Source organism: Haematobia irritans, chromosome 5 (genome assembly GCF_050003625.1).
Source record: "Haematobia irritans isolate KBUSLIRL chromosome 5, ASM5000362v1, whole genome shotgun sequence".
Lineage (NCBI taxonomy): Eukaryota > Metazoa > Arthropoda > Insecta > Diptera > Muscidae > Haematobia > Haematobia irritans.
The window spans coordinates 10,094,848-10,118,554 of NC_134401.1; the positions used below are offsets into that span (position 1 = coordinate 10,094,848).

Consider the following 23,707-nt stretch of genomic DNA (forward strand, 5'->3'; position numbering starts at 1 on the left):
TTCTCTCCCAATTTGTGGGGTTGATGCAAGAGTAAATTTTTGGAATGAATTTTTAGCCTTCGTTCGAATTAAAGTCTTGTTGCGATGATTTGCTAGTCATTTAGTAAAGAGAAACTATTCACAGAGTTAACATCGTGTAGCTCTTGCGCATTTCGTTTTACTATCGTAAAAGTAATACAGCAATAATTTTAACAACGATTATTTTGTTACATTTACGGATTTAAAAGAAGTTTTCGTATATTTTCGAAAATATATAATCGACGAGTGTTAAACAATTTTTTCCAGAGTTGTTTGTATAAAAATAAACTTAACAACAACTACATCCAAAAAGACTTGATAAATTATTTTCTCCAAGTTACTTGCTGCATAGTAAAAACAATTTATGTGAGACTTCAACAAGAAAAGAGAACAAGTGTGAGAGATAAAAAGCTGAAAAGTGAGAGAATATAAACAGAACAAAAAATGTAAAGCTTTTATTTGTAAAGAAGAACTTGCATTGGATAATAAAAGAAAAAAAAAAAAAAACAAGAACAAAAAGACAAAATAATTGAAAGAAATAAACAAAATAATTAATATAAAGAATATATTTTAATAAAACAATATATTTTACCCAGTTTATTTTTAACCTTGGTTTGTGTGTCAATTATATGCAGTAAGAGACACTATTCCTGCTTAACGTTCAAAGTGCGTTTGTTTATTGGGAGCATCTCCATCGACTATTACGGCAAAGACAACTGTACGTTTAGAGGTGGAGCAAAGCTCTCTCTCGCATTTGATTTGCTTTGTGCATTGGTGTTTGTGTTAGTTGGGGAAAATTGTCAGTGATTTTGGCGCCAAATTTTGACACTTCCACCATTAAGAGCCAAAGCAAAAACGCAAAAACATCAAAAAATAATAGAAACTAGAAAAGTAATAAACCCACCCAGAGAAACAAGTGCTACGAAGAAGAACAATTGAAAGTTAATTGAAGCAAATCGCTATTCCATCATCCTCATCGAGACAAGGTTAAAATAATTATCCCAGAAAATGTCAGCGGCCCGTGTATTAAATCCTATGATTTGCAAAATCACCAATAGTCCAGCAGCGGCTATGCGTAGCAATATGGCATGTGGACGCCAATTGAATCGCATCAAAAGGGATCTTTTTGGACCAGCAAATCCCATTGAAACTAATAAGTAAGTTATACAAAATAATTTTGCAAGACCTAACGATTTGCCAATTTCTGTGAAATGCGATATTAATTAGGATTTCCCCCTTTCGTAGAATCTTCAATGAGGAATTGGAAAAATGCCAAGAACGTGCCTCCCGCAAATGGGGTTTTGATTTTCGCACTGGTTCCCCATTGTCTGCCAATTCACAATACATTTGGGAACGTGTTTCCACACAAGAAAGCCACATTGCTCCCGAAATGTATACGTTGACCCGCGCTGCTCATGTACGCCCTACCCCTGCACCCAAAACCAATTTAGAATTGTTAATGGATGAGCGTGCTGAAAGGGAAAATTTGAATTTATCTCAACATTCAGTGACCGACACAGATTCCTGCGATGATAGCCAAGATGAATCAATGGTTGAATTCAAAGTTCCTGCTGGACCCAATAATGTGGAGACCTGTGTTTTGGTACCCCGCAAGACATATTTACGCAAGAGACAGCCCAAGATAACAGGTAAATATTGAAATTTTTTTCAAAAATTGAGAATCATTTAAGAAAAATCTAAAAATATAGGCAAGTCATTAGATGTTTTTAGGAAATAGAAATATTTTTGGAAAATATTTCCTCATTAAAAAGCTTTCTTTTATTAATAATTTTAAAATTGGTCGATTTTTTTTCGACTTTTTATTATGGAAGTGTTAATTTAGAAATTTTATATATTTTGTTTGTTTAATTAGGGAAAATTTTTTTAATAAGCCTACAAAGTTTTTACCATCTTAAAGAAAAAATGTCTTTAAACATTTAACAATTTTTAGTATTTTTACTACATTTAAAGTAAAAATTCCAAAAATTGAAATTTTCGTAATTTTGTGATGTAGACTCTCTGCCTTACATCTACAAGTTTGATAACCACATTTCAACTATATTAAACTCCATGAAAAGATGCTTAGATTATTTTTAAAACCTTCTTTACAATTTTTAACCCTGGATCACAGTCCATTAGACGAATTTTTGCTTTCCCATTAGGGGTTTAAAATCGTTACAAAAATATATACAACGATCATTATCACCTGTTTTATTTGTTTTCCATAAAACAATAGCCCTTTTGCACCTTATTTTTCTTAGTCCTAAACTCTTAATATTTTTCTCACACAATATTTTCCTATGCGGTGGCAATCAAGCTTGAAAAGTCCAACAAACAGCCAATTTCCTTTTTACATGTTCAACGGTTCACAATCAAAATACCTCAATTAAAGTAGGATATTGAACTAAATTGTATAATGTAATAATTCCCAAGAAGTGCCAATACATAAGCGTGGGAAATAAGAGTTTTCAGTTGTCCAAACGAACACCCTCTTCGATGGGTGGTGTTTTTCCCATAAAAAAATTGCATGTATTTCCAATAACGATCAATACAATTTTAGTATGACACCATTTCTCCCTACTTCCAGGTTCTTTATTTTCCGTTAAGGTTCATTTTTAGTAACGGTCATATTTAAACAAACCTGATACGGTTTACTAAACAGGAGAGGGTGGTTTTTTAGGTTGTAGTGTAGGCGTTTGGCCTATTGTAAGGTATCATTGTTATATCGAAAAACGCCTTATCCTTCCCTTATTCGTTTTGAAGAGAAATGTTTTGTGGTTTTTGATTAAATAGCTTTTTTTGGGGGAGATTTATTTCATTTCCGTTTGCTTTCAGATAATTGAAGGGTTTGGCATTTTTGTGTCTAGTATTTCCAAATCATATTTGGATTCAATCACTTTATGATCTTTTTCCTCTCCATCTCTCTCTTCGAAATTCCAACAATAAAAGGGTTGTTTTTTTTTCAGATTTCCTATGTCCTCTTATGTCCTTGTCCAATATCTAAATCTAAAGCACAAGTGATTTCTCTTAGCCCAGCTGTGTTTTGTATTTTTTTTCTCCGATTTGTTTCAATAAAATGAACCCCCATAATTATAAAATCCAGGTCTTCTCTCTTTACCTTTAAAACTAGGTAGTTTCTGTTTTCGTCCCCCTCCTTTGCTTGCTTTTGTAAATCGCATGTCATGATAGACTAAAGTTTTGCGTGTGAGCCTTTTGTGTTGTTGGAAAAACATCCCTCTATTCAAAATATTCAGGTTTAATGGTTCGTGTGGATTTTATTTGCCTGGCTGCTTATATGAATGATGGATGAATATTTCTGGTAATGATCTTGTTTGAAGAACTTTTGAAAACCTTCTCTTGTCTACGGGGAAAAATAGGAAAATTTTGAACAGATGTTGAAAATGGATGGATTTGTTTTCATTACACATGGTGTAATGAGGCAGGGGGGAAAAAGCTGGTAATCTAGCATCCCCAGCCCTTATCAAATTTATGGAAATTAGAATAAAAAGATCCTAGAGATAGATCACGAGTAGAAGGACAATGGGTTTGGTTTGGAAATTTTCATAAAATTAAAGAGAAAAATGTATTAGAAAAAATTGGAAAAAATAAAATAAAAATAAAAAAATAAATAAAAATAAAAAAATAAATAAATAAAAAAAAATAAAATTTGTTATTTTATTATAAACATTAAATTTAAAATAGTGAAAAAATAACTAAAAAATATGTACTTATAAAAATGAAAAGTTAATTTAGTTTATAATTTTTAAATTTGATTCTCGATTTTATTCAAAATTTTAATCCTTTCGAACTATAACAAATAAATCAATTCGTAACAAATTTAAGTTTATTGACCTATGCTGTTCGATTGGAGTCATTGATTATTACATAATTAGACTATTGCCATAGGGCAAATGTTTCTTTTCATTTATATTTCGAAGTACTTATATTGTATTGAATGTCTTCACTATTGCCAAATATTCCCTTTTTACTTCTTCACCAAGTTTAACCATTTGTTTTTGTTTTTTCAAAATGACCCCTATCAATTAAATGTTATTGTTATGATGCTTCCCAAAATCAAGAGATTTGTTTTTTTTTTTTTTTTGTAGTTGTCGTTTAATTGCCCGCATTTTTTGTTGGACGCAAACATGGCTTATGCAATTTGCAAGTATAAAAGAAAATGCTTAGACAGAAACAATTGATCTTTTTCTCAGAAATCATACTAATTTTATTGATATGTTTTTGTTTATTAAGAGATTAAGTAATTCGATAGGATTTTTCAATTAGTAGAGTTAGAATTTTTTTTGAATGGTGGACTTACATACTTGGACTCAAAATCCATTGTACGATTTTCAATCTATAGATTGCTGGACTTAAAAATTAATTATCAGTTATTCTAATTAAAAAAAAGATTTTTTTTAAATTGTTGGTTTGATTTTATAAATTGGACTTAAAAATTAATTATGAGTTATTCTATTTAAAAAAATAATGCGTTTTTTTAAATTGTTTGTTTGATTTTATAAACTTTTCTGGGGTTTGTGCTAAATTGAAGGCCCTCTTTTACCAAAAAAAAAATTTTAGCTTTAAAATTTCTATGGCTTATCTATTAATTTTTATTTCCAGTCTAGTATTTAGAATAAACCCTTGATTTCCTTTTTCTATTTGTTAACGTTGAGTCTCTATATTCCTCACTTTGTGACTGCGTGCTAACCACGTGCCAAAATTGAGCGTCTATACAATCAGACAGTTGTCTGAATAACCTTTTAATACCTAAAAAAAAAACCAACCTTACCTTTTTCCTTTCATATCGTTTGGGTTGAAATCATTTGCCAAATATGCAGTTAGAGTCAGCTACCATTTAAAAAGGGATGCAATATAGAAAGAAAAAGGGGATGAAACAATGATCGTATGCCACAAAATATACAATGATAGTATTCGAAATAACACATGACACTCATCCTTTTTCATAAATGTCCAACGATAGATTTTTTCCAGTGACATATTTTCAACGATAAGGGATTCTAAAATTGCATAGTAGCTATTGTTGAGGAAGGGTAGGGGGGAAAAGTCATTTGGGGTGGAAGAAAATTTTTGGATAAATCTATTTCCTTTTATATACCTATAAGAGAAAAAAGTTTTATAAGAAAATATTTCCGAGTCTGCCTAAACTGTTTTCAGTCTCCACAGGATATATTTCGTAGCCTATAATTTAAGCTAATTGCTTGTGTTGGCCTATGTGTTTTTCCAACATTGGCTAATTTTTCATTTACAAAAATTGTATGGTATTGATTTTGGAAGTATCTCAAACAAAAAAAAAAACAGCAGATCTAAATTTTGAAAATGTTAGTTTGATAATATTTACAAATCGTTAAAAACTACATAGAAAGTCGAAAACAAAGTAAAACAATATTTTAAAAAATGCTCTTACACTATTATAAATATCTCTAAGGAATTAAGGAACCTAGGAACATTTTGTAGAATAAAAAAATTGTTTCAAATCTTTTTTAATTTGCTTCCAAAATTTCCAAATACTAAGATTCGAAAGACGATTTAATTATTTTTTTTTTTACTTTTTCTTAAATTTAATCATTTTCTAAAAACCTTTAACTAATCGTATTTCCCTATTTTTCTCTCTTTTTTTAGAATACATGAAAGAACGTAAACGTTTGGCTCAAACCCCCAAGAAAGTATCCCCCGCCAAACGTATGCGTACCTCTTCGGGCTCATCATCAGTACATCATGGGAATAATCCCAATAGTATAACAGCGCATTTTTCTCTAAGAACGCGTCATCATTAATCGAATGCATAACACAAACAACAGTAAAAAACGAATACAAAGCGAAAGTAAATTTTCGTTCATCGTTAATAGTATATTTACATATTTTTAGTTTGTAAAGAAAATCGATTGCAATCTATTAAAATATTTCCATTTCTTCAATTAGTTATTAACTATAAGTACTATATACACAAATGTATATATACAAATGCACACAGATTAGTTTTTAACTATATATTCTATAGATTAAGAAAAATCTTTGATGATTTGTTTTTTTATGCAAATCATCAAATTTTCCCCCCTTATGGTTTTCCTTATGAATTTTGCCAATCTAGAGAAAAGTTTTAGTTTTCTCAGCAAAATTTTCTTTGAATATCATCAAAAAAAGGAAAACCTTAAATCCTATTTTTTATCCTTACTGAATGCCATAAACTAAGTTCTTTAGTAATATATTTTTGATAGTTTTCCCATCTATATATATATTTAGAGATAAGTTTAGAACAGTCCTTAAGTCCCGAATCCCTCTATGGAACATTTTTATTTTATCCTTCTTACCTGAGATAAGGCATTTGGAATAACAAAATCCTGATTTTTCTTACAATTTTTTTACATCCTTAACCATATGCATATGCTATGAAATTCATTTAAAAAAAAACCAAAAATTTTGGCTTAAGAAAGATATTGAAATTATTGAATTTTAATAGAAATTTAAGTTGAATATTTAACAAAAAACTAACATTCATTCATACATCTCATCCTATCCCCCAATTTTAAAAGCTTTGTTAAATATTTTTGTTTAATTACAAAAAAAAAAGGAAATTTCAGATCTCATTTCTTAGAATATTTTCCTTTTTTTAAAAACATAAATATTTAGTAGACCTTTTGACCATAATTTTTTTAACATCTATGTTTCTTATAAAAAATCAAAATTTTTAACTTCAAAATTCATGTTTTTATTTCTTTGACTTCGATATTTCTTAAAAATGAAATATTCATCTCAAAGAAATATTTTGAAAAAAAAAAGAACAAATATGTTAAAAATTTTTAATTTTTTTAAATTTAAAATCCTTCTTTTTTCTAAAATCCTTTAAGGTATAAGGGATTTCAAAAAAACACATTTTAAGGAATATCCCAAGAAACTTGAATATTTGTTTATAAAAATTTTGCAATATTCAGATTTGTTAAAAATATAAACAAATCTATTTTGATTTGATATGTTTATATTTTTCTAATTTTTTTGTTATAAATTTAAAAAAATTTCAAAATTTGTTAAATTTAAAATTTTTGTATATTAAAAAAACTTAAAATATAAACAATACTATTTTAATTTGATTGTTTATATTTTTCTAGTTTTTTTGTTGTTGTTATAAATTTGAAAAAAATGGTTTACAATTTACAATAAAATTAACAAAATATTTAAATTGACTATTAAATTGAAAATTTTACAAAATAATTTTTGTATAAAATATCGAAATAATAATAATGAAAACAATAATCCCTTGCTCTTGCATAAACATATTTAAATTTGAAAAAACAAAAATATTTTAAATTTTTTTTAAGATAAAATTTCTTAAATTACATTTGTTTTCAAAAATTCCCCATAACTACATTAAGTTTCTTGAGAGTTTCTTTAAAACAACTTACATATATTTTTTGGAAAACCTTTAACCCTATTGTAACTAAAAAATTTTTCAAATTTAAAAATTTTTAAAAAATTTTTATTATCAAAAAAATAAAACAAAAAGATTTCAATTTTTAAGCCTTAAAAAAAAAGACTTGAAAATCGATATCTTTTTATTTATAACAACTAGTCCCCCTAACAGTACTTTACCCCCTATCTTCCTCCCTTCAAACCAAAACTTTTGTAAATTGTATAATTTTTTTTTTAAATTGTTTGTAGGCAGAGCCTTTTTTATTTTTCCTTAACTTATAAACAAAAATGTATTTTATAATGAAATAAGTATATTGCATTAAAATCTAACAAAGAAATATAACATTAACAAAAAATTCATTCACTACATATAATACCAGCATTTATATTTTTATATAAAAATATAAAAAAACAAAATATTGCATCAAATCAAATCTATATATATTTTTTCCTAAATATTTGTTAACAATTTTCCTAAAACAATAACAATTGGCAAATAGAACAAATTTCATATTCCACCAATAAGACCTTTCCAAAACGTTTTAAATTTTTTTTTGGATTTTTAATTCTTTGAAAATGTTAGGAAAATTTCAAAACTATTTTCAAAAATTGAATCCAATTAAAAATAATTCATTTTTGGAAATCCCATTACCTCATATCAATATACAATAATACATTCAGTACAGTCTTCAATACAGCCTTATACGAATTACAATATATCCTAAAAATTGTATTAAACCCGAGTTATAATAAAAATAAAACATTTTGTATGTTAAATTATTAATAAGAAACCACAAGAGAAAAGAAAACAAAAATATCAATTGAAAATAAGAAACTAAAACATTCATAAAAAAACTTTAATTTTCTTAGTATTTTCATTGGTTGGTAAGGCAAAGCAAGGTAGCAGGTATTGTGTTGGGGGAGGGCACAAGGGCAGAATTTTAATAGAATTGCAATATTTTCTCTATTACAAAAACAAAATGTTTTGAGAAGCAAGTGTTTATAACTGATTTAAGAAGGTACAACAGATTAATTAATTAAATAAAAAATGTAAACAAAACCTATATTTTTGTAATGTTCTTATCATTTTTCATTAGCATTTTATTTGCTAATCATTTAGCGATCATTTTTATCGATTCCAAACGCTAAAAGCAAATGAATGCTCCCAAAGAGGGTCAAGAAGCCAATTATGGAATCGGTTCGTATGAGTCCTATATATAATTGTAGAATATTGACGTCACAGCAGAATTCAAAGTGGTTCGAATCAAAACAAGCTCAAGAAGTCAAATCGTAATCGATTATAAGGGTTTATATAACGGTTTGACACATAGATGGCGTCGCTAGTATTAAATGCATATTATTTTTATATAGTACCAACCTTCAAATGATTCGTGTCAAAATTTGACGTCTGTAATCAATTAGTTTGTGAGATAGAGCGTCTTTTGTGAAGCAATTTTTTTTATTGTGAAAAAAAATGGAAAAAAGCGATTTCTAGTTTTGATAAAATACTGTTTTCTGAAGGGAAAAATACGGTGGAAGCAAAACCTTTGCTTGATAATGAGTTTCCGGTTAGGTTAGATTAGGTTAGGTGGCAGCCCGATGTATCAGGCCCACTTAGACTATTCAGTCCATTGTGATACCACATTGGTGAACTTCTCTCTTATCACTGAGTGCTGCCCGATTCCATGTTAAGCTCAATGACAAGGGACCTCCTTTTTATAGCCGAGTCCGAACGGCGTTCCACATTGCAGTGAAACCACTTAGAGAAGCTTTGAAATCCTCAGAAATGTCACCAGCATTACTGAGGTGGGATAATCCACCGCTGAAAAACTTTTTGGTGTTCGGTCGAAGCAGAAATCGAACCCACGACCTTGTGTATGCAAGGCGGGCATGCTAACCATTGCACCACGGTGGCTCCATGAGTTTCCGGACTCTGCCCCAGGGAAATCAACAATAATTGATAGGTATGCAAAATTCAAGCGTGGTGAAATGAGCACGGAGGACGGTGAACACAGTGGACGCCCGAAAGAGGTGGTTACCGACGAAAACATCAAAAAAATCCACAAAATGATTTTGAATGACCGTAAAATGAAGTTGATCGAAATAGCAGAGGCCTTAAAGATATCAAAGGAACGTGTTGGTCATAACATATCATTCATCAATATTTGGATACGCGGAAGCTCTGTGCAAAATGGGTGCCGCGCGAGCTCACATTTGACCAAAAACAGCAACGTGTTGATGATTCTAAGCGGTGTTTGCAGCTGTTAACTCGTAATACACCCGAGTTTTTCCGTCGATATGTGACATTGGATGAAACATGGCTCCATCACTACACTCCTGAGTCCAATCGACAGTCGGCTGAGTGGACAGCGATCGGTGAACCGTCTCCGAAGCGTGGAAAGACTCAAAAATCCGCTGGCAAAGTAATGGCCTCTGTTTTTTGGGTTGCGCATGGAATAATTTTTATCGATTATCTTGAGAAGGGAAAAACCATCAACAGTGACTATTATTTTGCGTTATTGGAGCGTTTGAAGGTCGAAATCGCGGCAAAACCGCCCCATATGGAGAAGAAAAAAGTGTTGTTCCACCAAGACAACGCACCGTGCCACAAGTCATTGAGAACGATGGCAAAAATTCATGAATTGGGCTTCGAATTGCTTCCCCACCCACCCTATTCTCCAGATCTGGCCCCCAGCGACTTTTTCTTGTTCTCAGACCTCAAAAGAATGCTCGCAGGGAAAAAATTTGGCTGCAATGAAGAGGTGATCGCCGAAACTGAGACCTATTTTGAGGCAAAACCGAAGTAGTACTAACAAAATGGTATCAAAAAATTGGAAGGTCGTTATAATCGTTGTATCACTCTTGAAGGGAACTATATTGAATAATAAAAACGAATTTTGACAAAAAAAAGTGTTTTTCTTTGTTAGACCGGGGATTTATCAGCCAACCTGTTAGTAATGGACCGATATGGACCAATTATTAGAGGGTATATACTAACATCACGTACCAGATTTCAACCGTATCAAATGAAATTTGATATTACAAGGTATTCATGAAGTCAAATCTGCAAAATGGCTGTTAGAACACATACACTGCAATCACAGACAAAATTTTAACCAAATCTGATGAAATTTGCTCCTTCAAGAGCTCTGTAAGCACAGTTGGCACTAGAGCCATAAATTTTATTTCTACAGAAAATTTTCTCAAAATTTTATTTCTATAGAAAGTTTTGTCAAAATTATATTTCTATAGAAAATATTGTCAAAATTTTAATTTTATAGAAAATTTTGTCAAAATTTTTATAGAAAATTGTCTCAAAATTTTATTTCTATAGAAAATTTGCTTCAATTTTATTTTTATAGAAAATTTTGTCAAAATTTTATTTCTATATAAAGTTTTCACAAAATTTTATTTCTATATACGAGGGCAGTTCGGAAACTTCTTAGCCTAGCACAAAAAGTGCGGTATAAACAGAAAAAAAGTTAAGTGTTTTGGAAACGTCCATCTCTCTTATGAACACATGTTAAATTTTGTTTAGATCTGGCAACTCCTTCATATAGAAACAGGTGTTCAAAAAAGACGCACCCGCAATTTTTTACAATGGAAAAATTAGAAATGCGTGCTGTCATTAAATATTTACATAAAAAAGGTTTATCGAGACAAGAAATTCATAATGATATGGTGAATGTGTTAGGTGAAAGTGCTCCTACATATGTAACAGTAAAAAATTGGGTTGCTGAATTTAAACGTGGTCGTACAAGCATTGAATATGAACCACGTAGTCGACGTCCAAAACCAGCAACAACAACAGAAATTGTAGCCAAAGTGCATGATATGGTATAAAATGATCGACGAATAAAAGTGCGTGAAATTGCTAATATCATGGGCATCTCAAATGATCGAGTCCATTTAATTTTGCATGAAGCACTACAGATAAAAAAGCTTTCTGCAAGATGGGTGCCGCATTTGTCAACAGAATGAACATTTCTCAAGCTTGTTTGGATCGTTTTAAGCGAAATAAAATGGATTTTAAGCGTCGTTTCAAAACTGTTGATGAGACATGGATCCACCACTATACTCCAGAGACAAAAGAACAATCCAAACAATGGACTGAGCGCTGTAGGAAGTGTCCCAAAGAAGGCGAAAACAATTCAATCAGCTGGTAAGGTTATGGCAACGGTTTTTTGGGACTTCAAAGGTATTTTATTGATTGACCATCTGCAAAAGGGTAAAACAATAAATTCAGAGTACTATTGCAACCTTTTGGATATAATAATAATAATTTTATAATTTTTCATCAAGACAACGCACCAGCGCACTAGAGTGTTTTAACAATGGCTAAAATCAACGAATAAAAGTACGAGTTGCTTGACCACCCACCTTATTCTTCTGATTTAGCTCCCAGTGACTTTTACTTGTTCCCAAATGTAAAAAAAATCCTTGTTGGCAATCGTTTTACCTCAAATGAAGATGCAATTACAGTTGTAAACTACTATTTTGAAGACCTTGAGGAAAACTATTTTAATCAAGGGATAGAATTACTAGAAAAGCGTTGGACTAAGTGCATTGAAGTTTCAGGAGATTATATTGAAAAATAAAAATATTTTTGAAAAGTTTCCGAACCGCCCTCGTAAAGTAGAAAATGTTGTCAAAATTTTATTTCCATAGAAAATTTTATTTCTATAGAAAGTTATCTCAAAATTTTATTTCTATAGAAAATGTTGTCAAAATTTTATTTTTATAGAAAATTTTGTCAAAGATTTTATTTCTATAGAAAATTTTCTCCAATTTTATTTTTATAGAAAATTTTGTCAAAATTTTATTTCTATAGACAATTTTGTCAAAATTATATTTGTATAGAAAATTTATTTCAAAATATATCTATAGAAAAATTTGTCAAAAATTTATTTGTATAGAAATTTTTGTCAAAATGTTATTTTTACAGAAAATTTTGTCAAAATTTTATTTCTATAGAAAATATTCTCAAAATTTTATTTCTATAGAAAAATTTCTTAAAACGTTTTTCAAAATTGTATTTCTATAGAAAATTTTGTCAAATTTTTATTTCTATAGAAAATATTCTCAAAATTTTATTTCTATAGAAAATTTTTTCAAAGTTTTTCCGTAAGAAATTTTGGTAAAATTTTATTTTTATAGAAAATTTTCTCAAAATTTTAGAATTTAAAATTTATAGAAAATTCCATTTAAATAGAAAATTGAAGTACCTCTTAGTTGGAGAGAAATCTACCAAAATATCACGAATTCTATCAATCTACCAAACAATAAAAATCTTTCATTTTTGGTAGAATTCTACCAACTGTGGCAACAATGGTCTTAACCCGATCAGAGAGAATAAAAAGGCAAGAGGACGAAACTGTGAAGCGAAACTGCGTCAGTAGGTGGCAGTAATGAGGAAAATTTCTCTAATATGCAGTTTTTGTCGGCACTTCTCTCAAATATCATATATGCCGGCTTTACGAAACGTAAGGAAAATAGGATTTAGAACCTACTTTGTAATAACAAATGTTCTAAATCTTTTCATTCTATTAAATTTTTTAGCAGACAATTTAAAATTATAACTGCCGATGCCTTTATAAAGAATTTATCAAAACAGCGCTTCGACCGCAACGTCGGCAATACCAAAGCTGCAGGCATTGTGCGACATCTATACGGTTGACATTTGTTGTTTTTGTAGAAGAGTGATTTTCGTTCTCTTGTCCTTTTATTCTCTCAGACCCGATATGGGGCTTTTAGCGGTATTGTTACAAGATAAAAGGCTGTTTCCCGTCTCGTTAATTGTTGTCCGATTTTGATGAAAGTTACAATGCTATACTCGTATGGAGGATTGCCTAAAGACTCCCTATAGTATTTGGAGGGTGTGACTTGAGGTTTTAATAATATATTGGCCAAGAAAAAGGTATTAGTTAAAAACTAATTTTTTATGCGGCCTACATTGTTACTTATCATCCGTCTGAACATTGTCTAAATATTTTCCATATACGGCGATTAGATTTGGAGGTGTCTTGACCCGATTTGGAGTGTCCTGACGGTTTTAACGGCATTTTTACAAAAGAAAAGGCTATTTCCTGCATCGTTAATTGAATTTTACTCTCTTTGCTAAAATTAGTACACCCAGAAAAAAGTGACCCCTTCTTTAAGTTAAAATGAACTCATTGTGAAGAAAGTTGAACTTCGTATAGCGCCAAAGCCATTTTTATTTGTTTGAACGATGTGATTTTCGTAGAAATTAGGAATAATGTATTCCATATATTAGTTAACATTTTCCTATATTTATGTACCACTATACTACAGAATGAAAAAATTTAACTAATTTGAATTCATATATGGAATGATTTTATTGACATTTTTTCATTCATTTGGACAAATCTTACACATTTGTGGTAAAACTTTTACTTCATAATTAGAACTGCTTACCTTCGTTTTTAAATACAATTTTATTTATTTCTATAAGCAACTTTATCTTCAATAAAAGACATGTTTTATTAATATATTGAATATATTTATTAAGAATCAACAGCATCGAATCTCTTTGAAATATTAGTTTATTATTCCACTATTTCCAATTTCCGTGTGATATTATCAACTGTAAAACGCACTTTTTCTTCTTCTTGTACTTTTCACTTTTAATAAGTTGCTGCCTAACGATTTTGTCCTCCTTTTACAATTTCAATACCTACAAATATAAAAAATCATAAAACATTTTTGTTGCAAAAGGTTAGCGTCACTGAATATTACCTGATAATTGAAGATTCCAAAATGAAGACAAATGAAAGGGTTGTTATTCTGCTGGTGTTTTCTTTCTTTATACACTATCACGAACATTGATAGATTTATTTAAAAAAAACGAAAATTTTTCTCACTAATTTAAAATAACAAATATTTTATATATTTTATTTGTTATTTATTATATTATTTTACCATATTATTTTTAACAATCTCTCCGAAACAACGCGATTCCAACTAAAAAACAACCGACGCGCAAATATATCGATTACACCCACGCGCAAACACATCGATTACGATGACAGGTATCGATTACAGGTAGACAATAGAAATTTAGGAAAATTTCCTATATTCTAACAAGTGTGTTTCCTTAAGTTTTTAAAGGATTGCATACTTCTTAGTACGAACGAACTAAAATATTTTTCTATGCCAAGTGTTGTTCGTATGTATGAAAAACTTTCTATTATAAAGGAAGTCGCAATTATCATTTTATAAGAAATTTTACTAATTTTGAGGAAACTTGGTTTTAGTTCGGTTTTTGTTTATTTTTACGAATGCTTTGTTATCGGTGAATAAAATTTTCTTTTTCAGTAGTAAATTCTTATACCCAGCGAAGAAAATAGTATGAGTAAAATTCCATGCCTTATTCTAGTTAATGAACTATTCCTAACTGCTTACAGTTTAGGATTTTTTTACTGAAACGAGTAAATTTTATTATTTTTCACAAAAAATTACCTTAATGGAAATAAAATGGATAAACTATATTGATGAAAAATTTTTCCTTTAGTTTCAAAGGCACTTTTTTCTGGGTGTAGAAATGTATGCGAACACATTTCAGTAACAATTTAACATAATCCAATTTACACAATTTAAACCTATTAAAACAACCAACATATTCATAGTTTTTACCACACTTCTAATTGGCACTGTGAAATATATTGCATGTACGATTTGTTTATGACTAGATAGCAGCTGGTAAGTTTGTGCAATTTTTTACAATTTGTTTTTAGTGGGAAAACCCATCAGCATGAAATTGCAGCTTTTCTGGTTCTCAAATGTCAAATTTGATCTTTTGCCAGCTTTTTGGGGTAAACAAACGACTTTCAGTAAAAATTTGTGATAATTATCAAAAATTATAGGGGTCTCGAAGGGAGGGAGCTATTATTTCTTATTGGAACGCTTCAAAAATTTTTTCTTCTACCGGAAACAAACAGGGTTGCATTTCACGGCTTCAATCACTTTGTATTGCGATTTGTCGTTCAAAGTAATATCAAGAATTAAAAAAGGCATAGACATGCACATGGATTGATCAGGGATGATATGAATAACAAAGACATAAACCATCAACAGGCAATACCAGATTGTTGGTTTTAAATCCTAATCGATAACAAGGGTGAATGCTTATGGTTCTTGAATATAATAAAGAGTATTTATCGTTTATATTTAGGGATGCCAATCTGGGATTGATGTTCATCGATAGGAATTGTTTTGATTTCTAAATAAAAATAACGAAAGATATTAAAAACAGCTTCCAGGTTTTCGACACTTTTCAAAATAAGCACTTTATTTACAAAACTAAATTAAATATTTATATATAGATACAACAATAAATAAATAATTTTAACATAAAGTAATATCAAGTGAATAATTAAAAGAAAAAAAAAAGACATAAAAACGAAGAAGGGAGGGGGGTAAATAAATAGAAAAACAATCTCTTAAAAATATATTTAACATTTTTATTGTTTTTATTTCATTATTTATTGAGTATATATTGACCCATGCTAGGGTAAATGATAAATATTTTAGCTACGAGTATTCCAAAGGGGACTAAACAGAAGAAATTTCTAAAAATTAAATTCCATAATTATACCAAACACAAATAAAATTTGGATTTTATCTTTCATCTGTTTGGTGTTATTAAATTATTTTGCTTCCCCGCTCTTTTCCTTAAGTTGGGCCTGTAATTGCTTCACCATATTACCATTGTTGTTGTGACGCTGGAAAAAGGCATTAATGGAGCTCATAGAACGATATTCCAGATTATCACTGACATTATAGTCAATAGCACCAATGCTCTGATGACGGCCCAAGGGATTTCGAGTCTTGGACTCATTGTATTTCTCTAGCAAATGTAGAAGACAATCTTTGGTATTGTTGGCAGCCTCCTCCAGATTGACCGCTTGATGGGTATTGGGCAGGCCTATGGGAACATCACGGCTCATTTGATTAATGCGGAATTTGGCACGTTTTATGCTGGCCGCCTCTTGAAATCTTTCCGCTGAACTTTGAGGGGTATTGCCAGTGGTCATGGTGCTTACCGAGGACTTCTTGGGCATAGTGCTGGAGGCGCTATTAAGTTTTGGAGTCTCTTCGATAGATTGTTGCAGGCGCCATGATAAATTCGAAGTTCGACTTTTACCAGGATTCAAATGACTGAAAAAGCTATTTGTGGTACAAGGAGCTGGTGTAGAAGTGCTAGAGGTTACACTGGCTAATGAACTTGTAATTGTTTTGCTTGAGGTAGTAGTATTAGTAGTGGTGGAGCTTGATGATACCTTTGAGGTTTTAGTGGGTGAAGACTTGCTATTCGTCACCTTTGTTGTAGTCGAGGAGGCTCCAGTTTTACCGCTATCTATGGTCTTTACCGAAGATTTCTTTTCACTCGACGATGATCCTTCTTCTTTGGATTTTTTAGTCTTGGGCTTTTTCTCCTTTTCCTTCTTTGCCTCGAGTTCCCCTTCCTGTTCGTTTTCAGCTTCCTTACTCAATTTCGTATTGATTTGGGCCAACATCAATAAATGATCGGATAATTTTTTAATTTCATCAGCCAAATTCACCCGCTCTCCTGAAGATCTTCTGCCCAGCAGATAATTAGTATCCGAATTGCGTCGATCGAATGTATGAAGATAAGATTTTAATGAACGTTGTTGCAAATTCAAAGAACTGCCATTGAATTCATCCAAACGACTGCCAAAGGGATTATTAATAGTTTGAGGTGTGGGAGTGGCTGCTCCACTAGCCGAGAAGGGGAATAAGTGTTCGCGGGACTCATTAATGGGTGTTGGAGGTTCATCGTTGTCATTTAAATTGGGCAAACAGGATTCATCATCGGTCACCGTGTCCAGAGATTCACATGGCGATGGAGAGCAGACTATTGGAAAAAAACACAATATGAAAGAGAGAATGTTTTAAGATGTATGTTGTAAACTCAAAGAGAAATATTAAAGAGAAAATTTAATAACTCAAATGTAGTGTGTGTAACAGCCAAGCTTAGTGTTCTATTTGAGCATAAAAAGAAGAGAGCGAGAGAGAATCAATTGAAGAATGGTAAAAAATGTAGAAAATGACAATTTTGCAAGGAGAGCCAAGATTGGAAAAGCCATTACCAAACAACACACTCATATATCAATATACAAAAACACAATGATAGTGAACTTACTCATGAAAGAGAAATGCAGATGAAATGAGAGAACATATTAATGAGAGAAAGAGCAATAATATATCAACATATAAGACAAAGTGATAGAGAACCTACTCAAGAAAGACAAATGCAAATGAAATGAGAGAAATGAACATATTAATGAGAGATAAATAATGAGATTTTTTATAGATCAGCATATAGAAAAAATGCAAATGAAACGAGACAATATGAGAGAGAGAAAGGAGAACAAATTTATAGTGAACCCAGTATTGCTAGTATTTCTGGCTCATGTCCCGGAATCGGGAAGCTTTCGTCCCTAAAAATTAATTTAAAATTCCTCAAAAAATTGTCATAAATGTTTGATATGTCTTTTTATAAAAAAAAATAAAGTAATGGCTATGTTGCAGAAAATTGGTATTAATTAAAAAAAATGGAAAAAATTTAAAATTTTTGTCATACCTTCGGATCAAGATTAAGGAAAGTGACGACTCGTGCTTCTTTTCGATTTAAGATAATAACGCTTCGAATATATCCTAAGATTTATTTTGAGGATTTTATATCTTTGATTTAATTTTTTTTTTGTTTTTGGGAAGTAAGAAAATATTTTTAACTTTTAAGGGTCTGATTAATTTGGATTTTTGAACTGGTATTTGTTTGTACGTGAATATTTTTATTAATATGTCAGAAAAAGTGAATGAAAATTTTATAATACGATGACATCTGTATCCTAATTTTAATTTTATTGATACTAGATTTAAAAACAAGTATTTGTTTTAAATGAGCCGCATCTTTGGCTCAGGATCAGAATCTTTGTATCCAAATAACCTTTTTTTGAGTTGGGTAAGATTTGTGAATGCAAGTAAAGCTATTTGCAAAGCTAGAAATAAATATGCGAAAAGCTTGCAGAGAAAATTCTTAATAAAAAAAATAATTATTGCACAACTTTTAAAACCTTACAAAAAAAAAAATTATAACCTGTATTGAGTTCTGCAAAAAGGCAACAATAAAAATCTACAAATGATCAATGAGAATCTAAATGAATGAAAAATTCTGCTGAAAATCAAGAAGTCATGAAAGCTATATATAAGGCTCCAAGAGCTTTTTCGCTATATCTTAATTTTTCCTCACTTTCATGTTTCCTTAAAATAAATTAAATAAAAAAGAACAAACTTTTAAGCTTCAGCCAAGACACATACCATTTTCCAAATCAAGTTTTTGAGATTTTTAACGATATTTGGTGCAAGTCGTGGGTGTGTGTGTGTACGAACGTTGCTTGCGATAGTCCAAGACAAAAAAACAGTAGACAATAAGACAATAAACAATGAATCAGTGTTGGGTGCATTGGACAAACTTTACTCGTGAAAGTATTTGCTTTTAAGTGGTTCTGGAATTGAGTGTGTTTGTGCTTTGGTGTTTTGCAATTTTTTTTTATGTGACAAATATTTTTGTGCCAAAACTAAATTGAAATGTAAAAAAAAATTGAAGTTTTAAAATAATGCTTACCTTAACGGTTCTATGATTGTCAGATTTGTGTGTGTGTCTTTTATTTTGGTGTTTAAGAAATAGTGTGTGTTTGTGTTTTTGTATATATTTTTTTTAAATCATGAAAATTTTATAAAATTTTAAAATTTTCTTCTATATAAAAATAAAATAAAATTTCTGTTATAGATTATTTTGTAATATCTGAGTACCAATATGTAAATGCTTAAAGTCTTTACCAACACACATATATACACACACCCACACAAAATTCACAAGAGCCAGTAAGGAGTGAGAGAGAGCACGCACGTGAGTATTCGACAGTTAGAGTGGAAGAGAGAAAGAGAAAATAAGAAATTATTTGTTTCAAATGATTATGATCACACATCATTGTGGTGGGAAGGGTAGAGCACACCTAAACACCTAAGGGCACCAAACAACAAAGCCAGGTTATGAGAGGTAAAAAAATGTTTGTGAAAATTTCATTTCCAGAGGTAATTTCTATAGGTAATTTTGTCAAAATTCCATTTCTATAGGAAATTTTGTCAAAATGTCATTTCTATAGACAATTTTGCCAAAATTTAATTTCTATGCGATTTTTTTTTTCAAAATTTAATTTTTATAGGAAATTTTCTCAAAATTTCATATCTATAGGAAATTTTCTGAAAATTTCATTTCTGTAGGAAATTTTCTCAAAATTTCACTTCTATAGGAAATTTTGTCAAAATTTAATTTCTATAGGTAATTTTCTCAAAATTTCATTTCTATAGGAAATTTTCACAAAATGTCATTTCTATAGGAAATTTTGTCAAAATTTCATTTCTATAGGAAATTTTGTCAACATTTTATTTCTATAGGAAATTTTGTTAAAATTTCATTTCTATAGGAAATTTTGTCATAATTTCATTTTCATAAGGATTTTTTCATTTCACTTCTATAGGAAATTTTGTCAAAATTTAATTTCTATAGGTAATTTTGTCAAAATTTTATTTCTATAGGAAATTTTGTCAAAATTTCATTTCTATAGGAAATTTTGTCAAAATTTCATTTCTATAGGAAATTTTGTTAAAATTTCATTTCTATAGGAAACTTTGTTAAAATTTCATTTCTATAGGAAATTTTGTCATAATTTCATTTTTATAAGGATTTTTGTCAAAATTTCATTTCTATAGGAAATTTTGGGAAATTTTCATCTCTAAATTAAATTTTTATAGGAAATTTTGTCAAAATTTAATTTCTATAGGAAATTTTGTTAAAATTTCATTTCTACAAGAAATTTTGTTAAAATTTCATTTCTTTAGGAAATTTTGTCAAAATTTAATTTCTATTGGTAATTTTATCAAAATTTCATTTCTATAGGAAATTTTGTCAACATTTTATTTCTATAGAAAATGTTGTCAAAATTTTATTTCTATAGAAAATGATGTCAACATTTTATTTTTATAGAGAATTTTGTCAAAATTGTATTTCTGAGAAAATTTTGTCAAAATTTTATTTCTAGAGAAAATTTTGTCAAAATTTTATTTCTATAGAAAATTTTGTCAAAATTTTATTTCTAGATAAATTTTGTCAAAATTTAATTTTTATAGGAAATTTTGTCAAAATTTCATTTCTATAAGAAATTTTGTCAAAATTTCATTTCTATAGGAAATTTGGTTAAAATTTCATTTCTATAGGAAATTTTGTCATAATTTCATTTTTATAAGGATTTTTTTTCAAAATTTCACTTCTATGGGAAATTTTGTCAAATTCCATTTCTATAGGAAATTTTGCCAAAATTTCATTTCTAGAGGAAATTTTGTCAAAATTTAATTTCTGTAGAAATTTTCTCAAACTTCAATTTCTATAGGAAATTTTCTAAAAAATATCATTTCTACAGGAATTTTTTTCAAAATTTCATTTATATAGGAAATTTTGTCCAAATTTTTTTGTAAAAAAAAAAAATTGTAATCTATAGGAAATTTTTCAAAATTTTGAAAAAAATCCTATAGAAATGAAATTTTAACAAAATTTCCTATAGAAAAGAAATTTTGACAAAATTTCCTGTAGAAACGATATTTTGACAAAATTTAATATAGAAATTAAATTTTTGACAAAATTTCCTATAGAAATGGAATTTTGACAAAATTTCCAATAGAAATGAAATTTTGACCAAATTTCCTATAGAAATGAAATTTTGACAAAATTTCTTATAGAAATGAAATTTTGACAAAATTTCTTATAGAAATGAAATTTTGACAAAATTTCCTATAAAAAAAATTTTGACAGCATTTTCTGTAGAAATAAAATTTTGACAAAATTTTCTCTAGAAATAAAATTTTGACCAAATTTTCTATAGAAATAAAATTTTTACAAAATTTTCTCTAGAAATAAAATTTTGACAAAATTTCCTATAGAAATGAAAGTTTGAAAAAATTCCTATAGAAATGAAATTTTGAGAAAATTTCCTATAGAAAGGAAATTTTGAAAAAATTTCCTATAGAAATGAAATTTTGACAAAATTTCCTATAAAAATTTAATTTTGACAAAATTTCCTATAGAAATTAAATTTTGAGAAAATATACTATAGAAATGAAATTTGAACAAAATTATAGGAAAAGAAATTTTGACAAAATTTTGTGTAGAAGTGATATTTTGACAAAAGTTCATATAAAATTCAAATTTTTGACAAAATTTCCTATAGAAATGAAATTTTGATAAAATTTCCAATAGAAATGAAATTTTGACAAAATTTCCAATAGAAATGAAATAATCCTATAGAAAAGAAATTTTGAGAAAATTTCCTAAGAAATGAAATTTTAACAAAATTTCCTGAGAAATACAATTTTGACAAAATTTCCTATTGAAATGAAATTTAACAAAATTTTGAAATAATTTCCTATAGAAATGAATTTTTGACAAAATTTGCTATACAAAAATTTACTATACTATGACAATTTTAAACAAATTTCCTATAGAAATGAAATTTTGAAAAAATTTCCTATACGATGTGCGGAGACCTATTTTCTATAAAATTTTCGATTTCCATATTGAATTTTTTGATAGTTGTGATCCGACCTAACTACGACACAGAAAGTATATATTCTCCAAAGTATATATGTTTGAAATTTTACAAAATTTAATTTTTATAGTAAATTTTGCCAAAATTGCAAAATTGACTATACAAATTTGAAAATTTTGAACATTTTTCCTACAGAAATGAATTTTCGAAAAAAATTTCTATAGGAATTAAATTTTGGCGAAATTCTCTATAGAAATGAAATTTTGTCAAAATACCCTATAGAAATGAAATTTTAACAAAATTCCATATAAAATTAAATTTTTATATGAAAAACTTGTTTTGGTCATACCTCCTTAAATATGTTCCTTAGAGTCAAAAGAACCTTAATTCGTGACCACTCCAAAAAAGAAAAAATAAATTTTAATCAAATATCCTATAGAAATGAAATTTTGAGAAAATTCCCTATAGAAATGAAGTTTTGAGAAATTTTCCTATAGAAATGAAGTTTTGAGAAAATTTTGTATAGAAATGAAATTTTAACAAAATTTCTTATAAAAACGAAATTTTAACAAAATGTCATTTAGAAATTAAATTTTAATAAAATTACCTGTGGAAATGAAATTTTAACAAAATTTCCTATAAAACTTAAAATGTAAGTTTCGACCCACCAGAAAAAAATGGTATACAAGTTAGTTATTCTGCCTTCTGTGGTCTACATATCAATTTGCATGTGTATGTGGAGTAATTCTCCAATAGGCATATGTGTGGGTGAAAGGATGAGCATAAGCGTTTCCTTTCCAAACCAACTAATGGGTATAGCAAAAGGAAACAACAACAACAACAATAACAATATAATATGAGATATAAAAACAAATAGGACCCTTGGGATACCAACCAAAAAACAAAATGGGGGAAAAGGAAGCTAAAATGAAAGTGGCACAAATCCTTGTTTGTAATCAGTGTCCCCCATTCGCAATGTCTTTGTTTTCTTTTTGCCATTGCACGTAGCAAAATTAAATACTCTGTGATTTTTGTACTCCTGTTTTATTTGCGTTTTGCAGCCGGCACTTGATGTGACGTTATTGGCCACCGGTTTGTTATTGTTGTTGTTGCGTGTTTGTATGGTGCAAAAAAAAAAACACAGAAAACAAAAATGGTGCATGATGAAAATATTTGCTAGTTGATGTTGTTTGTCTTCATCATGTGATCCGTAATGGTGGCAAAAATTGTGATGACTGAATAGCTGGTTTATGTTGCCGCATTACAACACCGCTTGATGCTCTACAGTTAATAGTAGTGGTGAATATGATGGCAACAACAGCAACCATGGAATGTGTGAATCAGAATTATGCTTAAGGCGCTTAAGGTATAGCTTATATGAGGAGTATTGTCTCTCATACTCTGAGTACTGGGTTATTTATACATATGAAAACACAAACACACACATAAAAAAATTAAAGAGTAACAAAGATGACATATAAGACACACAAGTGGTTAAGCATTACAGAACCCAACAAAACAATTTGGATATATGAGAACTACCGATTTGCAATGAAAGTGTTCATGAGAAATTAAAGAGAATCTATTACTGCACAGTAAAAAATATAATACATAAAATA

At 29.2% G+C, this 23,707-nt stretch overlaps 2 protein-coding genes across 5 annotated transcripts in view; one reads left to right on the forward strand and one right to left on the reverse strand.

The window, feature by feature from the left end:
• Positions 1 to 424: 424 nt before the first annotated feature.
• On the forward strand, positions 425 to 6,023 carry dap (cyclin-dependent kinase inhibitor dacapo). The gene is made up of 3 exons (XM_075310356.1): positions 425 to 1,175; positions 1,264 to 1,667; positions 5,659 to 6,023. Exons 1-3 carry the CDS (start codon positions 1,027 to 1,029, stop codon positions 5,811 to 5,813), a joined length of 708 nt encoding a protein of 235 aa, XP_075166471.1. The 5' UTR covers positions 425 to 1,026; the 3' UTR covers positions 5,814 to 6,023.
• A 9,697-nt stretch (positions 6,024 to 15,720) lies between these two features.
• sqa (spaghetti-squash activator) overlaps positions 15,721 to 23,707 on the reverse strand; it is a 153,086-nt gene continuing 145,099 nt past the window's right edge. For all 4 annotated transcript variants that reach the window (XM_075309590.1, XM_075309592.1, XM_075309591.1 and 1 more), the window contains exon 10: positions 15,721 to 17,338. In XM_075309590.1, coding sequence (XP_075165705.1) covers positions 16,110 to 17,338 — 1,229 coding nt within the window. In that variant the 3' untranslated portion in view covers positions 15,721 to 16,109. The remainder of the gene's footprint in view (positions 17,339 to 23,707) is intronic.